The sequence below is a fragment of the Sceloporus undulatus genome, chromosome 6 (genome assembly GCF_019175285.1).
Source record: "Sceloporus undulatus isolate JIND9_A2432 ecotype Alabama chromosome 6, SceUnd_v1.1, whole genome shotgun sequence".
NCBI classification, from domain to species: domain Eukaryota; kingdom Metazoa; phylum Chordata; class Lepidosauria; order Squamata; family Phrynosomatidae; genus Sceloporus; species Sceloporus undulatus.
The window spans coordinates 161,551,148-161,573,915 of record NC_056527.1 but is presented as its reverse complement, the minus strand read 5'-3'; the positions used below and the strand labels follow the sequence as shown (position 1 = coordinate 161,573,915).

The following is a 22,768-nucleotide window of genomic DNA, read 5'->3' as shown; positions in this document are numbered from 1 at the left end:
CTTGCACAGATAAAATGTTCAATTACTTATCAACCAACCTGTTTTTATATTAGCAAAAACAAGCCCCCATGCTATTTAATACATGCTTTAGGCAAAATGCAAAGTGGTGTTGAAGTTATATTTTGTAGGGTATCGCCATGGCAAATATTTGTCCTCTTTGTCCATGCTTAGCAATGCCAGAAAAACCTGTTAGTTCACAACAGGAAACCGATAGCTTGTGCTATCAAGGAGACACTTCCTTCACTGTGAAAAAAAGAAAAGATTTTAAGCAAGGTTTCACCCATTTCCTGCAAAAGGAGGAAAGAATGCACACGCTCCTCTGTCCAGGCTCTCCAGTTCCATCTCTTCTGTGATGTAATGCCTTCTGCATATAGAAAAGGATCTCTCCCCTTCCTCTCCTCCACCCCTTTTTGCTGTGATATCCTGTGCTTCAATAAACCTGACTTCATTCAACAGCAAAATGCAGACCAGTTGCAGGTCAAAGGAAGGACCCACAGCACAGAGATCATTATTTACACGCTAAAGATTTTGAATGCAGTCCTTGCCTAACAATGGCATTTTGGGCAGATGCCCAAATGCCAGGTGCAAAGGAAGGTCCTGGCAAAACCACCTCTGAGGATCCTTTGTCTAAGAAAACACAATGAAATTCGTGGGATCATCATAAGTTCACAGGTGACTCAAAGGCGCGCACACGCACACACTTCTCTTATTCTGTTTCTATTCGCAGGACCTACTTGTCACATGCTTCACCATACGAAAGGTCCTGGGCCTTGGACAACCTCAGCTTCAGGTTATGTAACGCCTTCTCCTTACAGTCCTGATATTCTCTATGGAAAATGCTTTAGTAAACACATTGACACACTAATCATATTTCCAATTGTTAGCAGAATATTACACAGCTCATGTGCTCTCCCCTCTTCTCCTCACCCTCTCTCATTGCACAACCCTCCGCTTATAATTAGATTGGAAAATCTATAGTTCTCCATTAGCATGCTAATATTCATTTTCAAATGCAAATGAAAAACCCCAAAAGACATAAATACAAAAGGGTATGTGGATAACTAGTGCAGCAGACCTAACAGCATAGCCATATACCACTTCTGATAAACCTTCCTCAGAGATCAGGACCACCTTGAGAAGTTAAGAGCAAGCTCATTTTGGGAGTGCCATTTTTCAATTTCAGATAAGCTAGGTCTGATATTTTAAATGGCAGAAAGTCATTGAAGAGAAGGACATTTTTTAACTCCAGACAGACATTACTATGTCATAATTTATCTTGTACATCGTAGGAAAGAAAGTTGGATGGGGTTTTGTTGCTTTCATGGTTTGTCTTTTACAGTTCCATCTCTACTATAGATGGACAGAAGTCACTCAGTCAGAAAGGTGCTTCCAAAATTCAATCAGACTAGCCTTTCAAAAATGTGAAGCCAAAGGCTTTCATGGCTGGTATCCATAGTTTTTTGTGGGGTTTTTTTTTTTGGCTATGTGTCCATGTTCTAGAAGAGCTTATTTTTGACATTTCGCCAGCATCTGTGGCTGGCATCTTCAGAGAAGATGCTGGAGAAACATCAGGAATAAACTCTTATAGAACATGGCCACATAGCCTGAAAAACCCAGAATTACTGCACTCTGAGCCTTATCTCACGAGGCTGTTCTCTTGCTAGAGTGACATCTGTAAAAATGCTATTTAATAGGAATCTCTCTCTTTCCTTTCACACTTTCAGAACCATTCTTGGATTCATCCACTTGCACAAAAACCTTAGCGTACCCAGCATTTGGGACTGCCTGCCCATTAGATGAATGAAGACATTATTCTTACCCTTTTTCATTGTCTACCACATATGTTCACACACACACACACAAATGACCCTAACCCATAGAAATACACCTTTTTTCCTGGGGCGGGGGGGCTTTCTGATCAGGATAAATCAGACTCTCAGACTAAACTAATAGCGAACTGAGGAAAGTCAGTAGTTATTGATCTGTCCGTCTGTCTGATCTATCCCCGGCTTTTGTGTAGTAGCAGGTTAATGAAATAAATGCTACCTTAAACTGTATGACTCTTTTGCCTTTTCCTCTGACATTTCCAGGTGTGTGTGTGTATGTGTGAATGTCCATGTCTGTGTGTAAGAGACAGGATGACCAGACACCCTCCTTTTCCAGGACAGGCCCTATATTTCTGCCTTCTGCACAGAAGAAATTCCAAAATGTCCACCATTTTGAACAGCACTAAGCAGCATGAATTTATATTTATATTAAGTGTTTTTAGCTTTTATTTGGGGATAGCCTACATTTTTCTTGAGTGTCCTATATTTTGCAGTGCCTTTTCTTCCTTTTGTGGTGATTACATCTGGCCCCTGGTGAGAGAGAATGAGAGCATTAGCACACCATGGTGTTTTACCATTGTAGTGACCGAGAGACTCCTGAACAGGGCTGGAGTGTTGGAAAAAGAAGCAAGTTGCGGAGGAGGAAATCAGATTGTAATGTCCACCCTTTTTCCTTTCCTCACCCAAACCGCACCCAGTGACCACCCCAAATAAGCAGAACAGCACAACTGAACTTTTGCACAGGAAATGAGGACACAACCGAAGCAGAGAAGGGGTGATTGATTGATTGATTGATTGTGTGCAAAGCAACATCAGTGTGGTCAGGATGGCAAAGGTTGTTAATAAGGAAGAACACACAAGCTAGGAGAGATAAGACTAGTTTACTTTTGCTTGATTTTACTGGAAGGGGGAAGATTCTGCCCCCTCTTTCACTGCTGAAGTAACTGAGTAAAAACTACTTTTGCACTTGGAACTCAGTTTGCAGCAATTGAAGTAACTGAAGAAAAGAGAGAAATTGGGGCATTGTGAAAGCAGCTGAAAATGTGGGATGACAGAGAATTAGTTTGGACTGTCCTTGCCAGGTTGGGTTACTCGGAGGGTATGATTTAAAGGCTCTAGTTTAGTCAGGATTAACAATAGGATTTAGACCTGTGTGTCTGTGTGCATGTCTGCTTTTGGGAAAGATATTTTTCTACTTCTTCCAGTGGCAGAGAATTTCATTCACCAAACCCTGCCAGATGGGATCAGAGGAACAGTAAACAACAGCCTGCATGCCTCATTCATAAAGACTGAAATAGCATTTCATTTCACAACAACAAATGTTGTTTCTTTCTCCTCACCTTCCCACCAGGGCCCTCCGTTCTGGTAGTCAAGGGTTCCTGTCTCAGCCCAGGATTTCCTCTGCCCCATCCCGGATTCGCCCCTTTTCACTTGCTGCCCCTCACTCCTGGAACCTCCTTCCCCCACAAGCAAGAGCCATCACTTCTTTAACCAGCTTCAAAACGGAGTTGAAAACCATCCTATTCAGAGAAGCCTTCCCAGGCATCGCATAATTGTCGCTTACTATCTGATGTTCTGTTGTTGGCTGTTTATCGATCCATTTCCTGTATTGCTATGTACTGTATATGTATTATCCTACTTGTGAGTATGTATTTTCCCTGGATAATGATTAACCTTCCATTTTGAAGCCAAGCCCTCCCTCCAGTCCATCTGCCTTGGTCCAGGCCTCGGAGGTTGAGAGGAACTGCTGGACCTCTTACCCTTTCCCTCCACCACTCCCTTCTCCTTCTGTGTCATGTCTTTTTAGATTGTAAGCCTGAGGGCAGGGAACCGTCTAACTAAAAAGATTGCATGTACAGCGCTGTGTAAATTTACAGCGCTTCATAAATAAAGGTTAATAATAATAATAATAATAATAATAATAATAATAATAATAATATAAAGTATCGTGATATCAGGATCATCTTTAAACTGATATTCTTTTCAGAAACTCTTCCTGAATGTAACAAACACTCTCTTTCCCCTCTTACAGCTTCATACATCCTGCAGAATTCATTCACAGTTCTCCAAGAATTAAATAAAACTAAGCAAGGAAAAAGAACTGGTTTATTTTATTTTATTTTAAATATATATATATTTCAAAACATCAGAGATAATCCTCATTTTTGTGAGCCCAAAATAATGTTGGGTATGTTTTCAATCAAGCAGACTATGGAACTAAAGGGATTAAAAAAATGTTTTCCCACCCTTCCCTTCTTCTAAACTTTGGACAAGTTGCAATTTCAGAGTGGATCCACACCCAGCTTGTTTTTGTCGAGTTCAAATGTTTAAAAGGTGGGCGATTTCTATATTTTCCCTTTGCCTTTCACCCTGATTTAATGACAGCCTGTTCACGTGACATTGTTTCGCTGGCAAAGAAGGCTGCATGAAGAAGCATTCTATAAATAACTTCACTATTAGATGAAAAGAGAGAGTGGGTGTGGAGGAAAGAGAAAACAGTTGCTGCTAACCCACACTGGAGAACTGAGCAAGCATTGGGTCATTTGCATCCTCATGTAAATCTGCATGGGAAACGTGAATAGCACAATCTTTCTTTGTTTCTTTTTGAACTTATATGTACATTTCATTGCTTAGTCAAAGAGGGTGAGACCGTTTTATTTAGGGTGTCCACTTAGGCATCACTAAAAAATATTATATACACACACACACATACACACACAGGGAGGATATGGACATTCATAATATTTGTATATGTTGATGTATTTACACCTTCAAAAGGCCGGATAGGGGCCGCAGCATGAGGTTGCTGCGGATCTGATCCAGCTAGGAAAGGATCTGATCCAGCTAGGAAAGGATCTAATCCAGCTAGGAAAGGGTCTTGCCACCCTTTAGGGGCTGTATGTACAGCCCCTGATGGCACAGTGGTTAAATGCATTCCCCAACTCTGCTCCCACGCTGGCATGACGCTGCGTGCCCCACTACACAGCAGACGGCATCACGGTGCTCCTCTGGCACTGCATCCAGATGACGCAGCACCAAAGGAACACCAAAAAGCTGCAGCACTGGCAGCTATGGCGCCCTTTCCACGGTGCAGAAAGGAGCCACTTTTTGCAGCTCCTTGTGCTGTAGAAAGGCCAGATTGGGGCTGCAGTGTGCAGTTGCCGCAGCCACAATCTGGTAAAGAAAGAAACTGTAGCAGTTGCATTTTGAAAACTTTGGCCACTGTCCATATTTATGCTCCACTTTACAGTGTGTCATCGGTTTTACTAAAAGTTTGTCCTTTCTTGGTGTGTGTATGTTAGTGGGAAAGTTAAGTTATCCTTGAAGTAGTATGTATGTAAGTAACATGAGTGTGTGTATGTGGGCTGTCATAACTGGCTGACGATGTACAGATGGCTCCAGACCATCAAAGTGGATTAGAAGCAGAGGTGGTCAAACAACGCCATTGCAAAGCATCTGCCCCAAGTCAGCAATAAGGGTGACATCATAGCAAGAGAATGTACGCAGTGCAACAAAGCATCCTGCTGGTTTGCATTAGGTTCCCTGTGCAGACACTTCCTATACAGTCAGAGCTGGGATTTACCAGTTTGGAAATAAACAGGCACTCAGGCAAACAGTTCAGTATGTGAGCAAAAGGATGGGGCAAAGAGTCCCATCAGGCTGAAATCCTATAAGTGTTTCACGGTTTGGTATAATTTGGTGCATGTTTACATAGAAACAAGTAAGAGGTAGTGTAGTATAGTGGTTTGGGTGTTTGAACAGGACTCTGGAGACCAGGGTTCAAATCCCCACTCAGCCATGGAAACCTTGGGCAAGTCACACTCTCAGCCTCAAAAGAAGAGCAAAAAATCACTCTGAACATGTCTATGTGTCCTTTACTGTTAAAACCCCCAAATAATTCCTTTCTTGGAATGAGCTGGGAAAACAAGGATTACTCTGCTTCATCTAGGTGATGAACCAGCCCTGAATTCAGGAACTAATCGCTTAAAAACCAGCCTTTTCTGTTGCCATTTGTGCCTTCAAGTCATTTCCGATTTATGGCAACCCTAAGGTGAAACTAACATGAGGTTTTGTTGGCAAGGTTTGTTCAGAGGTGGTTTGCCATTGCCTAAGACTGAGAGTGTCTGACTTGTTCCAGGTCATGCAGTGGGTTTCATGGCCCAGCTGGGAATCGAACTCTGGTCTCCAAAGTTGTAGTCAGACGCTCAAACCACTATGCCACGCTGGCTCTTAAAATACCCTCCAATTGAAACTGTGGCACATGTGGCCAAGCAACATGATAGATCAGAGGGCAGTCAAGATGGCAAAAATTATTAATCAAGGTGACTACATAATCTAGGACAGGATGCAGCAATTTGCTTTTGCCTGAGCTTACTGGGAAAGGCAAGCTCCTGCTCTTTCCTCCCTCTCCCTGTTCATGGAGTGCAAACTATTTTTGCACTCTGAACTCAGTTTGAACTATGGAAAGAAGCCAAGACCAATGGGGGAAAGTAGAAGGAGGAGAGAGAAACTGGGACATTTTAAAAGCAGTGGGAAAAATGAAGCAACAGGAGATTAATGGGAACTGCCCCAGAACAGGACAGTTGGACAGTATCTAAAAATCCTGCCTAGTAATCTGTTTACTAGCTATTATGTTTTTGCCCATTTTAGCTGGGGTGGAGTTGACTTCCTCAACAGACGCAGGGCAGGGCTGCAGTCTGCTCTGTATCCTGCTCCTATCAAAGATGCTTGTTTCCTAAAAAGCCCCGCTACATAAAGGCTGTTCTTGCCCATGCTTAAGACAGGGCTTGGAAAGATGTTTTCTTTTCAAAGTGATACATTCCTGTTAATCACTATTGTGTTTTAAAATCTTAATTCATTGCCATTGCTCATTCCATTACATGTATGTGTGCATCTGAAAAGTAAATCAGACTCCAAAGGCTTTAATGAAAGGTTGTGCTTTGACCTGTTGTCAGAAAGGAACCAGTGCTGTGCTAATCGGATCTGCAATAAAGCACTACATCAGAGAAGGCCCTCATCCATGGCTTCCCACAATGTATTGCTTCTACTGGTGAGACAGACACTCATTCAAGTATTAAGGTCCCAAGTTATTTCAGATCAGAAATCAGTTGGCACTTCTTTTAGTCCAGTGTTTTTCCTGCCTAGTTTGTCCCTCCTCATTAATACTATTGTCTCTATTACTTGGTGGTCTCCTTGTACTCTGAGATATTTCATTCTTTCTCCACAGGATTCAGTTTAAAGCCCTCCTGATCAAGATTGTAAGACTCCTAGCAAATACATGTTTAACAGTTGGCATGCATTGCAACCCATGCCTTCGTAAAATCCATCTTGAAAGCACAGATCATGGTTCCAAAGTCAAATCTTTTCCCATCTGTGCAACCAGTTGCTTACTTGCAGCATTCTTCTCGTTCTTCTTCAGCCCTGACCTTCAACAGGAAGAAAGGATAAAATAATCATCTGTCCTGCATGGCCCTTCAGCTCCTTATCACCCAGAATTAATTGGAGCAATGAAAAACTCAGAATATTGCAAGCAGTTACAGTGGTGGTTGCCCAGCACTGATTTGAGTGCCAGAAAATGCAGTCCATGCCAGCATCATGGGATCTTGGAACTCCCTGCGGATATTACCTCTGACACCAGATGTGTCTAGAGCAGATTCCAGGTCCGCTCCTAAAACAGTGTGCTTCTTCCAGCTGTAGACTAACCTGTATCAAGTAGTGGGTATCTGGGAATCTGCCTTTTAACATTTGTATCTGTGTCCTAGAGTACTTCATGTACATCACTTCAGCATGTAGAGATATCTTGTAACACATTTGAGACTAGCTTTCATAGACTTAAGTTTACTTTCTCAGATGCATTTGGTGGAGCAAGTGGAAAATCAAAATGCAGTGCCTAGTTGGGGCCACAATGAAACATTATGTCAAGGGCATTGTGGGAAATTTAAAATGGCTGCCTCACAGAATTTGTTATCTGCTGTAGTGGTTTCAGGTCAGCTACCAACCCTGGTGTATAGCCAGCATGGCATAGTGGTTTGAGTGTTGAACTGTGGCTCTGGAGACCAGGGTTTGATTGCTCACTTGGCTATGAAACCCACTGGGTGACAGTGGGCAAGTCACATGCTCTCAGCCTCAGGGGAAGGCAATGGCAAACCTCCTCTGAACAAGTTTGCCAAGAAAATGACATGATAGGTTCGCCTTAGGGTCTTAGGATGTTAATCAGAAATGACTTGAAGACACACAACAACAACAACCAACTTGGTAGACCCAGCCAGGGCACAGTGTGCCAGATACTGATGCCAACCCATTTGCAAAAAGACATCATTTTAGTTCTCCAGCTCCATTGCACGTAATCCTGAGTTATCTGGATCAGTGAGGAACTTGAAAAGAACATGGATTACCTTCTGTTCTCTGATCAAAAGAAAACAGTACTTTTAGATGCTAAAAGAAACCATGCAACCTTCCTTTTTTTCCTTTCATAGATTTATATCCCCCATAAAACTGAAAGCTGAACTGCTACAAGTCTAGGTGATGCTTTGCATTTAATTGAAAGCTGTTTATCACAATTGTTTCCACATGCTCATTGATACTTCTGGGGGTGGAAAGGGAAGGAGAGGGAGAAAAAGTGAAGACATTCTGCAGAACAAAACTGTGCTGATGCCTCCAGGAAGTGAGCTGCTCCCTCCATTCTAATATTAGAAACAGGCAGCGGCAGAGTAGAAAGCAGCATTCCTCTTATGTCCCCAAATAGACAAAAAAGAAGCAGAAAGAAGCAGTAGTGCACATTGGTGCAGCAGACAGTGATATGCTGTGCAGTGCTCAAATGAAGGATGCAAGGTGATATTATCAGGAGTCCATGCAACTGAAACTTGAACTGTTTAAATTATGAATGGACCAGGAAAGAGGTCTATTTCCAGTCCATGTAAAATATGCATGTGTTCATTCATAAACCACATTTGACTCTTTCCACATCAATGTTTGATTTTTTTAAAGAAAGAGAATATTTATTTCTTAATATATATATTAACACATACTGTATATACTCATGTATAAGTCTAGAAATTTTAGTCAAAAAATTGACCCCCCAAAAAACAAATTGGGTCAATATAGCTACTGTCAGTACTGTACTCTAACACTTTTAAAAAAGGAACCATCCCCTGGTGAAACGCAAAAATGTAATCTGTCCTGAAATCACTGACCCCCCCCCTTCATTCATTCATTCATTCATTCATCTAGCCTTTATTTTGAGTTCAAATAGTCACGCCTGCTAGAATTTTGCAAGTTCTTTGGCACTGTTTTCTTTTGCACCATCCTTTAGATCCTCTGTTAAATGCCCCTAGATTTTAGCCCCACTCATTTCAAAATCCATAATTTTGGCCCCCAAACCTGCCCTCAACTTATACATGAGGTCGACTTATAGTCGAGTATATATGGTAAAAGTATTTTGCTCACATTTTGTAGCATTTAGATAAGGGAAATCAAAAGGATAACTGGACTTTAGCCATATTTAAGCCCTGGTGGTGCAGTGGTTAAATGCCTGTACTGTAACCGCAACGTTGTGAATTCCATCTTGAAGAACTCTAAGGTCAATTCAGCCTATATTTCTCAGCCAGAGAGCTTTTGGGACTCCCTAAATTACAAACCCCAGAATTCCATAGGAGTTAAAAATGGAATAATAATGTTATAATGGTGTGTTGCAATTTTGATGACAGTAGCACAGAACTGATTCAGAGTACTGCTACTGTGATGCCCGAAAAATACCTGCCTCCATGTAGATAGGCATCAATGAGAGAGTGTTTTGTTGAAGCCCTTTCTGATTTAGACATATATTTCCTGTTTGGAAATTAAATATTTACCATTACAATCTCTATTTCTTGCCTTTGTTCACCTCTTGGTAATTTAGAAGGGTGGGGAACTGACCAAACAGGAATCAGGCATGAGAATGGTAGGCAGGGTCAGAGACCATTCCTGATTCCCAATGGTGTTTTTGGGAAGTTTATCTTCCCAGGAGTGAGCTTTAAAAATGGCTCGCTTCTAAGAGGTTTGGGCGGGTCGGGTGTATATCCTTTCCCACTACTATGAATAGTTGGAAAACTTGGAAAATCCCTCTGATGGGGGACTTCCTGCTAAAGAGGAAATGGACAGCCAAAGTGGATGAGTAAAGACAAATTTAGCGGACTCTGTTCTGAGGAAGGGCAATGAACATTAGCTTCTTTGGCCATAGAGCTTAAAAACAGAACCAACAGGGTGTATAAGGGAGCTCCAAAAACAATTTTATAATGAGCATTAAAAAGATAATAATTGATCCTCTTGTATTTTTTAAAAACTTTTTCCCCTAAAATTTTACCCCACTTCCAAAAAAATAACAGAATGATAGAAGCAATCCTTCTGTGATCTCAGTAGAGAAAATATATACACAACAAGTAAAAAAACAGCATTCCCATCTTTACACTTTTTTGGTCACCAAATACACATAAGAAAAAACTTCCCTGGAATCATTTAGAAAAACCTAAAAGGAAGCAGCAGTAGTAGCTTAATTACTAATTGTTCCACAGTTTGGGGACCATTTTTGGAAAGACCCTGCTGTTCTTCCAGTGTGTATGTACCTTCAGATCACATGTTAACGTACGGAACCCCATTAATTTCATAGGGTTTTCTTATGTGAGGAGTCCTCAGAGGTAGCTTTGCTCATTCCTTCCTCTGAAATATAGCCCAAAGCATCTGGCATTTATTGGTGGCCTGTCATCCAAGTACTAACCAGGACTGACCCTGGTTAGCTTCTAAGATCAGATAGAAATTGGTGCCTGCTATGCCTCTTGCTCTGGAGTAGATGCATAGTGTAGAAATAATCCACCACTTTAAGTGCTGTAGCACCACCCTATGGAATTTGGGGATCTGTAGTTTTACAAGGATTTTAGCCATTTCTACCAAGTACTGGTGCCTCACAAAATTTCAACTCCCAAACTGCATTGTTTCTACACTGTAGAGGCACCCCTGGCCCCTATAGTGATTTTGGTGCTGTCTACAACTGCGCCATTTCCCCCCCAGTGTCACATCAAACTGTGGACTGCCATTTTGCTTATGGTCTTTTACAGCCCCTGGATCGATTTTTATATGTACTGCTGTCAAGCTAGGTGTCGGCCATCCTGTTAGATGATATTTCCTGTTAGATGATATTTCCTGTGTGTGGATTTGAGCATCTGCGGATGGCAAGGCCATGTTCTCTCCAGTAGCAATGCATGCATGCAGCCATGCCACCATTAGGGACAACTGGACTGAATTCTTCCCACCTTTCTCCCTCCCCCCCCCTCCAATGCTTGTGCCCCAGGCTTGGCTTCACGGTCAGTTTAGGGGCAAAGCTGGAGCCACATCAGCTGGAGGGAGCCGGAGCTGGCACCAGCACTGGGGCTGAGATTTGGGTCTTGGAGCCTGTAGGTTCTGTCCCCCATGTTGGACCTGGGTGGGGAGGCTCTGAGACAGGGCAGGGAGGCACAGTTAAAAGGGAGTCAGGAAAATAGTGCAAGGGTGGCAGTTGTGTGATTGTGAAGACATGTGGCAATGCCATGAATACAAACAGGTATAATTCTATTTTCACTGACAAGTGCAATAGAGACGAGAACAGGGTTTGTGCAGCAAAGCCTTAATTGTACATTTCATACATATCCACACTTTACCTTAATGTCTCCAATAAGTACACCAACACCACCATGCGCAGAGTCCACAATGTCAAGTACTCTCCTCCATTTCATGTCCAAAAACTGATTGGATTGGCAGCTGGATAGTTTCATTAGCATTATAAAAAGTACAAATCATCACTCCCATCCCTTCCAAAAACCTAATTTGACAACCCCAATATATTTGAACAAAAACAAATGCTTATTCATGGTCTTATATAAGCCGGAGAGGAGGAGTTTGTGAACCAGCTTTCAGATGAACACAGTGTGCTAAGAAAGGCAACAAATTGAACCAAATGTACCAGAAGATGGAGCTATTGTATTAAACTCCAAAACACAAAACTGTGCAGTGCCTTTGCCAGAACTAACCAAAATTTCATACTGTGCATGCCTTCAAGTTGCCTAGAACTCTCCATACGTAAAATGTAGTATAAAGCAGAGGAAATCAAAGGGACACAAACAATTCCCAAAAGGAAGGAAGGTGTGGATTTGAAGTCTGCAGTTTAGAGTAAGTCTTAAAAGAGGAATTTGCACATTTAAACTTCATTATATTCAACCCTATTATGTTCAGTTTGTTATGATACTGTTATTTTGTAAGTTGCCTTGGAAGAAGTTCTGTATTGAAAGGGAAGACAATAGAAAGATAAATCCAGTCCCCTCTTATCTGAACCTGCCAGACAGACAGACAGACAGACAGACAGACAGACAGACAGACAGACAGACAGATTTTTAAAGGGAGATGCAAAGGTAGTTGGAACAGGATATGCAAATATGTCAAAGCAGGCATGGCTCTTGATTGTTTTGGTTTTGCAATGCTAATAATTTAATGAAGCTTTCATTTTGACAAATAGATGGAATGTCTAAATCTAATTTGAATGGGTGTATATAATGTCCGAGCCCAAAACATAGGAGCGCAGGAGTCATCTTTACCGACAACATGCCATCCTTTTCTGGCTTTATCCCACCTCTTACATCCATTGCTAGGGCCTTTTCCTCATGTTTGCTATCTCACTTGATGCTGTGAGTTTGTGGGAGGAAAAACAATCTTCCTTTCTATTATTCACACACACACACACACACACACATATATATAATTAATGGGGGTATTTCTAGAGTTTGGAATAGTTATTTTTAGACCGCCAGTCTCAGAATCCCCCAGTTATTTTGATCCATAGTTATGCAGGCTGGGAATTTCTAGGACTTAAGAAAAAACAACATTTTCTTTAAAATCTCCATGTATTATCAAACATGTATGATCTACAAGCTGGCTCCATTTCTGCTGTATAGTGAATGGGATGCAAAAGAGCAGCCTCTCTTATGCATTCCATTTTATTCTGATTGGCTAACAGCTTTCCTCCAGCTGGACCAATCTCTTGCATGCAAGATCCCCATGACAACCTGCAAATGCAACACAGATCCGTTGTTGTGCTTGGAAAAGCGTACAGCAAAGCACAGTTGGTTTGATTCTTGACCGCCAAGGTCAATGTTTTCACTCTCCTTCCAGGCTGACTTCTGAGCCAGGCAACATGTTCAATATAAGGACAAGCATGAGTGGCAGGGTCTACAGCCCAGGAGTGCGTATAGGAAACTGGAATGAAGATGTCTGTTTAGAAGAGGTAACTAATATCTATTCCTTTATCACAGCTTGGCATCATTTAGTTTCCACCATTGTTGTGGTTGTGTGCCTTCAAGTCGTTTCTGACCTATGGAGATCCTAAGGTGAACATATCGTGAGGTTTTCTTGGCAAGATTGGTTCAAAGGGGTTTGCTTTTGCCTTCTTCTGAGGCTGGGTGACTTGGCCAAGGTTGCCCTGTGGTTTTCCATGGCCGAGTGGGGATTCGTATCCTGGTCTCCAGAGTCATAGTCCAACACTCAAACCACTATTTCATGCTGGATCTCTGTTTAGGTTGGAATGTGCCTGTGCAGATTTAAAAAATGCAGTGAATGATTGTGTGATCATAGCAACAGGCTTAGCTTTCAGTTTACCCCCATTCAGGGCCACATTTATGTAGATATTACGAGATAGATGCCGTAAGAGATGAAATGCATAGGCTATAGCTTAGGATCACTTACTGTTTTACTTACAAGGAAGCATGTGTGGCTTTAAATCAGATCAGAATCTCCACAGAAAGATGTGTGTATGTATGCACCTTCATGTTGCATGTCAATCTATGGTGATTCCCATGAATTTTAGACAACTGTCTTGGGCTAGGAATACTCATAGGTAGTTTGCTATTGTCTTCCACTGAAACATAGCCTATCAAAGGTGGTATTCCTTGATGGTCCTCATCCAGGTCTAACCCAGGGCTGACCTTGTAGCTTCCAAAATGGGATCTAGGGCCATTTAGGTATTTAGGATGATTTAAACCTGCACTTGTCTGCTCCCTCCCCATTTGAGGATTGAGGAAGAAGAAGCCATCACCTCCATTGGTACTATTGCTGGGAAACATCAGGAGAAGGTGGGTTGAACATCCACTATCACACAGTTTGTGATGGTTCTAAACAGAACTGGGGACATATTTTTTGTGAGTTAAAAAAAGAAAAATGCTCAATGTTGTGTTTAGGCTCTACAATGTTTCTAAAATCTGTTTCCCAAGTGTGAAAATTGTACCGCTCAGACCAAGCAGCGATAATGTATGGGATGCAAGTTAAATGCCATGTCAACTTTTTTCTTTAAAACAGGAACTCCTGAAAGACTTCTTACATAAAAGAGAAAAAGGAGAACTTCTAATCCAGAAATCACAAAGAATTAAGGACTTACTTTACAAGAAGGTATAATCATTATTATAGTTTGCTTAGATTTATATTCTACCTGTCTTCTGTGACAGAGCCCTGTGTGATGTGCATAGTATTCCCAGTTGATCTCACATATGTGCATTTGTAAGGCTTTTCAGAGGGCTGTAGTTTTGTGAGCCTCCATACTCTGTATTGCAAGAACCTGTGAAGGATGGTCTGACAACTGCAGCTGGTCTGTGAGTGCATCTAGGTTTCTGAATTGGGTAATCTAATGGCACTGCATAAGACAAATGCTGAAGGAATTGCTGTGGCTACTTATCTGTTTTCAGCCCATGCTTAGTTTTATTGTTAGTTTATAAAGCCCCAGCAATTGGTTACCTATAAGACCAACTTCTCCCAAATAGATCCATTTGGTCACTGAGGTCACCTGAAGACTTCCCCTCAGTAGGGCCACATGTCCAAGATGTCTTCTTGGCAATCTTTTCGGTCAGGGCATCTGGTGTAGCAGCAAGTACTGTTTGAAATCGTCTTCCTTCAGACCTTTGACATGTTCCAACTGTATTTAGTTTTTAATGCATGTTAAAAATATTTCTTAGTTTATTTTTCCCCCCAGCAAATCTTCTCTGTTTAGTTCCAGCTAATATCTGTATTTTGGACTTGCAAAAGAATTCATAGGTTGTATTATGTGTCTGTGTGTATTGTGTGCATATTGCATTTTACTGTGGACACCATTTTGAAATTTTTGGATATGAACAGTAAATAAATATTTACACACACACACACACACACACACACACACACACACACAAAGAAAATAATGCTTGTCTCTGAGTTACAACCCTCCCATATGTAATCCAAACTATACATATATGATGGATGGGAATGTAAGCCACTTGTGTGCTTTGATAATTTCAATTAGATATTAAGAAGGTAACAGTTGCAGAGAATTTCCATGCTATAATCCAGTGGCTTCCAAACTTTGGTCCTCTGGGTGTTTAGGACTTCAACTCCCAGAAGCTCCAGCCAGATTGGCCAATGGTCAAGAATTCTGGGAGCTGAAGTCCAAAACATCTGGAGGACCAACATTTGGGAACCACTGCTTCTCCTTCAAATTGTACCCTCCAGATGATGTTGTATTTCAGCTCCCAAAACGTCTAAAGAATATTGGGTACAGTTCATTGTAATCCATTCTTCTTTAAAACAGGAACAGCTCTCCATTTCAAACGATGGATTTATTCACTTTGGAGACACTGTTCTCTTGGTGAATCTAGATAACGGCAAAGCATCTGCAGAGAATGAACCTGGATTGTGCGGGGATCTCTCCCTAGCTGTTAATCCCGACGAAGCAGATTTACATAGAGCTCAAGAACTGATGGCCCCCTGTGAAGTTAGTGCGATAAAAAGTGTGTCGCCAGTTGGACGGAATGCATTTCGGATTTTAAGGTGAGGGAGACTGAATAATTTAATAGATTCCTTGAAATGTAATTTTCCTTCTAAGGCAAAAAGGTTTTTTTTAAAAAGGATTAATTTCAATATAACAGAGGCAAGCAATGCAGTCTCCAGACTAATTTAATGCAGTCTACCTGCAAAAGACCTCTGAAAATGACCAGGTCAGCTCTCTGGCTGCTGTGGTTAATTGTACAATTACTAAAAAGAGGAAGCATGTCATCAAAATAGCGATCACCAATCTATGTAAAATTTGCATACATTAATATGTAGTCATGAGGGCGAGTGTAGTGTAGTGGTCTGAGCTCTGGACTATGACGCTGGAGACCAGGGTTCAAATCGCTGCTCAATAATATAAACCCACAAGCATGCAACTTTCCATGCAACTTCCTATATGAAGAATGAAATCAGAAGTGATGTGTGATAACAACACAATGGTGGGATCATCACCTATGGATCACCCCTGCATGCACAGAAAATACCAAAGGAACATAGATTGGAATATCTAAATTTATAGATATAAATGCAAGCTTAAAAATAATGGCCAAGATCTGACTTTACCATTGACATTTTGTAGCATTATGAATCATAGCTATGTTGCAGAAACACAAGAAAGCCACAAAAAATCACCAAAAAATGAATCGATAACATGTGCATCCCGGACCATGGCTCCAATGTCCACCAGGCACTTCTGATATACAGTGGGTCCTCTTTTTTCAGTCTAGTGCTTCCTAGACAGTGCCCTGAAGTACAGTGGAGAGTGTCCCAATGCCCATTGGTGACCATTGGGCTATGGTGGATCAATCTCTCCACTAGCTACTGTTGTGCAATGGATGCCCATATGTCATAACATCACAGAATATAGAAGCTACAAAATAACTAAATTAGATTTTGCACAAAAATAAGGTCATTTATAAAGACCTAAGTCCCAAGTACAATGCCAGCCAGTGATTCCAATTTAAAGAGAATATATTGCATCTCATCATAATGGGGAAGACTGTTCCCATGTTAATAAGTTAGTCAAAACTGCTCAGAGTCTGACATTATATGACACTGGCTCCTTTCCATTGAATCAAAGTACAGAACAGTCATTCCCTTTTGTGAAGTAGTTTAAATTTTGTCTTTTTATTAAAGCACTGAAGGAGAAGCAATGGGAGATCCTCTCCGATATGGACAGAACTTTGGTCTTGGAACAACAGGCGGCTTTCCAGGTCGAATGGTAATTAATTAACAGCGTCCATATCATACTGTTGACTGTACTTTTAGGTTTCCATAACTATATGGGGTTCCACAGGAGTTAGTCCTGTATTGTTGTTAATTCCTATCAAGTCGACAGAGCCACTGTCAATAATAATAATAATAATAATAATAATAATAATAATAATAATAATAATAATAATAAATTTTTTATTTATACCCCGCCCTTCCAACGATCAGGGCGGCTTACAGAAAAATTAAAAACACACACAGTCCATAATACCAATACAATAAGCTTTGACAATTCCAGGAGAATAGAAGTCCCAGGAGACTGGAGGGGGGCAAATGTTGTCCCCATCTTCAAAAGGGATCTAGGAGTCCTAGTAGACATTGAACATAAGTTAACAATGTGATGCAGCAGCTAAAATGCCAATGTGATTCTAGAGTGCATCAATAGAAGTATAGTGTCTAGATCGAGGGAAGTATTAGTACCACTCTATTCTGCTTTGGTTAAGCCTCACCTGGAGTACTGTGTCCTGTTCTGGGCTCCATATCCCCAAAAAGATGTTGAGAAGCTGATGTGTGTCCACAGGTGGGTGACAGGTCTGGAAACCATGTGCTATGAGGATAGCCTTAGGGAACTGGGGATATTTAGCCTGGAGAAGAGAAGGTTAAGACGTGACATGATAGCCATGTTTAAACACTTGAAGGGATGTCATACTGAAGATGTTTTCCACTGCTCCAGAGAACAGGACCTGGAGCAATAGATTCAAACTGCAGAAAAAGATATTCCACCTTAACATTAGGATGAATTTCCTAACAGTAAGAACTGTTTGACAGTTGAAGACATTCCCTCGGAGTATGGTGGAGACTCCTCCTTTGGAGATTTTAAAACAGGAGTTGAGTGGCCATCTTTCAGGGGTGCTTTGATTGTGATTTCCTGCATGGCAGGGGGTCGGACTAGACTAGATGGCCCTGGAGGTATCTTCCAACTCTATGATTGTTTCTGTTTTCTCATCCAGAGTTAAGGAATGTGTGCATTGATCGTTATAGGTAAGAGATAAAATAATTCTATATTGTTTCACTTCAAACATTTCATTTTGGCTCCAGTGTATAACCCACTGATCAATGTAAATTTGGATAGGATCCTGTTTCTTACAAGTGTTTCTATGTCATGGCTAATTTCCTGATAGTATGCAGTGCTCCTCATATGGAACAATTCATAATGAATTAGCAAACTGAAGAACACAACTTCGCCCAGATCAATATAATACTACAAATACAGCCCCAGACTCTAGTAACTACACTAATACCTGTTTTCATCTTACGTTTGTCTTTCAAACTATGCTGCTTCTTGTCAAATTTCCTGGCAAATCACTGCCTTATGTTTCCATTTTCAGCTATTTCTAGCAAGTGACCACAAGACATTTGTGAATATGGCTAAGAAATCCCACCACCAGTCTGCAATCATGACAGATGAACTTACTTACCTGGCTTCTTGGCAAGCTACCTTTCTGGATCCACAGTTACGCCTGGAAAATGAAGGTCTCCCAGTTCCTGTAAGAAACGATATAGAACTTCAAGATCAACTTGAAAGCTATTTTCTCCTTTTACTGTGTCTGTTCTGTAGAAGTTCTTATACTATAGGACCATACAGACAGGCCAAAATAAAGCTGCTTCAGGTCACTTTGGAGGTATGCTGTTTAAATGTTGCCTACATCCTAAGAGGCAAAAGACACGCCAAAGCTGCACTCCAATCCTTAGAACTGGAGTTTGGCTTTGGCATGGCTTCCAGCCTCTTAGAATGCATGCATCATTTAAACAGCATACCTCCAAAATGACCCAATGCAGCTTTATTTTGGCCAGTCCATATGGGCACATTTGTTGCCTTTTCCAGTCTTTGTGTGGAATACAATGTCCTATAAACAGACCTATATTCACACAAGTTTTCTCTCTTCCTCTTCTTCCTCTGCATCCTCTAAAACTTTTTCCAGAGGGTCCTCCAATATTGTGGAGCAGTTTTGAGGATGTGTGATATGTGTGTAAATATTCTGATGCCCGAAACCCTTACAGCAACAGTTAATTGGATTTTGCTTAACATCACCACGTTTTCTCTTCTGGTGAAGCATGTTAGATGATGAGGTTTTGTTTTCTTCTACAGATGTTCAAGTAAGTTGGTCTTTTTGTCAGTACATGTTCTTCTCCTTCTGTGGCTTTGATTCCTGGGGAAATCTACATCAAATTCATGTACAAACAGTGAAAACCTACAAATGTTTTCTAACTTTTCCCAGGCAAACACAAAGATCCTTATTGTCCACAGCCATACAAACCAAGGATTGGCAGTACCTAGAACCTTCTGGATAAGGTAAGCGCCTTCTGTAGGCATGGCATATTAACATTATCATCATATATGGTCTTACCGGTAATATTAGTTTTCACCAGCTTCTTTTTTTCTTTCTTTCCATGGACAACACCTTCCAGAATTCCCCAGCCAGTACACTGCTGGGCAATATTGGAAGCTTTTAACTACTAGACCTTAAAAGAAACTTAAAAACTTTAAGATTCAAATCTTGTAAGGATTGAGAAAACAGAGATGTTGACCCACCTCCCTCAAAGAATTACAATTCCTGGGGTTCCAGGTGAAAAAATCATGAGAATTTAACCACTTCAGATGTTTAGTATAGGGAGAAAGACTCTGGAGTCCATTACTGAGCAATCCTGGAGTTCTGTGATTCATGCGGTTGCTTGGGGACACAGATCAGGTTTAGGACATACGCTATTCAGGTCATGTGTTAATTAATTATTCATGTAATGTATATCCCACTTTTCTCACATCTGAGACCCAAAGTGGCTAAGACTGTATTAAAACAAAATAGCTAAAACAATCTGAAAATGGAAGACCCAATTAAATAAGAAGGTCTTTGTCCTCCAGTGACAAGAGAGCAGAGAGGGGGCCAGCCAAGCCTCCCTTGGAAAAGAGTTTCAGAGCCTGGGAGCAGCCACTGAGAAGGCTCTCTCCCAAGTCTTCATCAGACATCCCTGTGATGGTGATGGAAGTGAGAAAAAGCCCTCCCCAAAGATCTTAAAACTTGGGTAGGCTTATATAGGGAGAGAATGGTCTTTCAGATAGTTTTGATCAAAGCTGTATAGGGCTTTACAGGTCATACCCAGCACTTTGGATTCTGCCCAGAAACAGATTGGAAGCCAGCTTCAGCAAGGAGGTTATATGTTCCCTATGACCAGCCCCAGTAATTCCTTCTTTGTGATCTGATATCCCATACAGGCAATGTGCCACAAACTTTAAGAACTAGTATCAGCTGTCCTCTGTGATGCCACTAGTCCTGCTCTTATGGTCAACAATGCAGACTATATGTTGCAGTGCAGCCCAGGATCATTGGCCTGCTTCAGTTGTTCTTAAAGTAGTAGAAAATAAAGTGCACCCTTTGCTTACGCTGGGATCTGTTCCAGACTCCTCCACATAAAACAAAAAACGCCTATGCTCCAGCCCCATTTAAATGAATGGGGCTTGCATGCACGCCATGGACCCACTCCCCATTCGTCCCTATGGGACGCGCCGCCCTTTCCTTCCCATGCGGCTTTCAGTGTATGCTGAAAGCTTTGTAAAGCATGCCTGCATATGATGCGGGCACACTGTAGTTTATTTGGACACCTTTTAGCTTGGTTTCACACTGGGTTCTGGACTGAAACAGCCTTGGTCAACATGACAGATGACCAACCTGGAGGAAGACAGGGAAAGTAAAAAAAACCCCAGAGTTTCATACATCTTCCCATCTGCCCATCGTTGACCAGCTGATGTTGTCCTCCAATGGTGCTTCTCCTACATTTTCCCTACACTACTTTTTCCTCTACAAACATAGAAAATCTGTCTTTGTTGGAAAAAAATTGAATAGCAGTGCAGTTCCTCCAGGGACCAATTCTCTTATCATGGGGACCAGAGAGGTCAAGACAACAGCTCCCCCAATCTCCCCCCAAATTAATGATATGTTGGGTCAGATGATGGTAACAAAATGGTTGTCTCCATCAGAGATGGTAACTGTGAGGCTCTTTGTTACTGGACTAGGGTTCCCAGCAGTCCTAACCAATGGCAAATGATAAGGAATGTTGGAAGTGGCTGTCCAATACACTCACTCTTTATCAGACGAGCTCTTAAAGAGGTACTATTCCAGTGTGACTCCTCTAGCTGCCTCCTGTTGCATGCTGGGATTGGCAGTTTTAAGGAGGGGAATTTAGAATTCTCAGGCAGAGAAGTTCAGCTCCTTAAAACTGCCAATCCCAGCATGCAACAGGAGGCTGCTAGAGGAGTCACACTGGAATAGTAGCTCTTTAAGAGCATAGTGTGATAAACATCTCTCTCTCTGTGTGTGTGTGTGTGTGTGTACAATTCCCATCCTAATCTATAATGATCAGCAATAGCTTTGATCACAGAGGAGAAAGTGCTCTTGTGATTATGGAAATATCTGCTAGTTAATTTTTTTTGTTCATCTCATGGCTTCATGGCTAAGATGGGATGATTATACCTTGGTTTATTAAGAAAAGCCCACCTATTTTAAAGCCACAGATTCAAGTTAGCTTAATATCCTGACTTAATCTGAAGCTGGTAATTGTGATTTCCAAGTTTAGCTGAAGGCCTGTATCTCAGTTGCATAAGTCAAGATATGATCATTTGAACTAGTGTGCCACATTTGTCTGTGTGAGAGTACATTGGACCCGAACAGACAGGCCAAAATAAAGCTGCTTCAGGTCACTTTGAAGGTATGCTATTTAAATGATGCATGCATCCTAAGAGGCTGGAAGCCACGCCAAAGCCATGCTCCATGTCCTAAGCATTGGAGTGCAGATTTGGCACAGCTTCTGGCCTCTTAAGATGCATGTGTCATTGAAATTGCATACCTCCAAAGTGACCCGAAGCAGCTTTATTTTGACCTGTCTGGGCCCTAAGTAATCCTGGAAAAGCTGCCAAATGTATATGAGTCACTTGATGACCACAGCTTCATTTAGGTCAGGACTGGAGTGTTACTTGAAAGTGATCCAACGTCAGATCTAATATGCCAAATCAATGTTTTTCATCTCACAATTAAAATAAAAATCCCTTACTTATCCGCTGCTAGGTACCCAGCAGTTCAACCTGAATACCACGCCTGTGTTTTTATTCCACTTCATGACTACTGTATGAGGGTGAGCATAGTGTAGTACACTTGTAGACCTGCTGTTCTTTTCATTTAAAGGACATACTTTGGAAAGGAATATGAAGTCAACTGCCACACTTATCTGGATACCCATAAAGCTGAAGAAGACAAGAACTACTGGGTAATGGTCACTGGAAATCCTAGTAGTGATGCAACCACCATGTTTGATAGACCTAAACCTCCATCAGAGGAGACGAGAATACAAAACATTGAACTCCATGAAGAGGCATAACTATGCTTTCAAAACGATTTATTTTGTTAATGCTCCTGTAAAATAAATAAACAGAACATATTTAGAACATTCTATGATTCTATGATTCTATAAAAAATGCTTCATAATTTCTTTGATGCTTAATATTATTAATATTAATATTCTTCTCTAATAACGATGCACCTTGAAAATAAAACACTGTAGAACAAATTTATAGACCATCAGGGTGGATAAAAGACAGACATGAAAAATCCCAATACCATTTTCTATTATGATCCCTAGATGGCAGCATCTTGTAAAAAAGAAAGATGCCCACAAAGATGGGGGAAAAAGCATGTCAGTTTTGCTGTTTTCCAAGTAGAAGCTAATGTGATAGCCAAACTTTCCAAAGTCATTATTTTGGTTTAATGAACAAGCTGCATGGTTGTTGTTGTTTTTATGTATTTTATTATTTATAGCACACCTTAACAAGAACA

The 22,768-nt window shown here is 41.1% G+C and overlaps 1 protein-coding gene and 1 long non-coding RNA gene across 4 annotated transcripts; one reads left to right on the top strand and one right to left on the bottom strand.

Moving 5' to 3' along the window:
• Window positions 1-26: 26 nt before the first annotated feature.
• Window positions 27-11,719, bottom strand: LOC121934652. The gene is made up of 2 exons (XR_006104660.1): window positions 11,495-11,719; window positions 27-243 (listed from the first exon to the last, which is right to left on the bottom strand). It is a non-coding gene; the product is annotated as an uncharacterized LOC121934652 (long non-coding RNA).
• A 969-nt stretch (window positions 11,720-12,688) lies between these two features.
• CFAP161 (cilia and flagella associated protein 161) lies at window positions 12,689-22,364 on the top strand. Of its 3 annotated transcripts, none has more exons than XR_006104380.1 (8): window positions 12,689-13,110; window positions 14,178-14,267; window positions 15,436-15,674; window positions 16,812-16,896; window positions 18,275-18,433; window positions 18,869-19,043; window positions 19,166-19,239; window positions 22,121-22,165. XR_006104380.1 is itself a non-coding variant. In XM_042471334.1 (8 exons), the coding sequence occupies exons 1-7, from the start codon at window positions 13,021-13,023 to the stop codon at window positions 19,236-19,238; spliced, it is 744 nt and encodes a 247-aa protein (XP_042327268.1). In that variant the 5' UTR covers window positions 12,692-13,020; the 3' UTR covers window position 19,239; window positions 22,121-22,254. The 3 variants fall into 3 exon arrangements, 2 of the variants coding, with proteins under 2 accessions (XP_042327268.1, XP_042327267.1); XM_042471334.1 differs by having other exon boundaries at window positions 12,692-13,110; window positions 19,036-19,043; window positions 22,121-22,254; XM_042471333.1 differs by lacking the exon at window positions 18,869-19,043 and having other exon boundaries at window positions 12,696-13,110; window positions 22,121-22,364.
• The last annotated feature ends 404 nt before the right edge of the window (window positions 22,365-22,768 follow it).

Coding starts and splice junctions, on each gene's coding strand:
- CFAP161 (XM_042471333.1), top strand. CDS start 13,021: ATGTTCAATATAAGGACAAGCATGAGTGGCAGGGTCTACAGCCCAGGA. Junction 18,434..19,165: donor ATGAAGGTCTCCCAGTTCCT/GTAAGAAACGAT, acceptor AACTTTTCCCAG/GCAAACACAAAGATCCTTAT. Junction 19,240..22,120: donor CCTAGAACCTTCTGGATAAG/GTAAGCGCCTTC, acceptor TTTCATTTAAAG/GACATACTTTGGAAAGGAAT.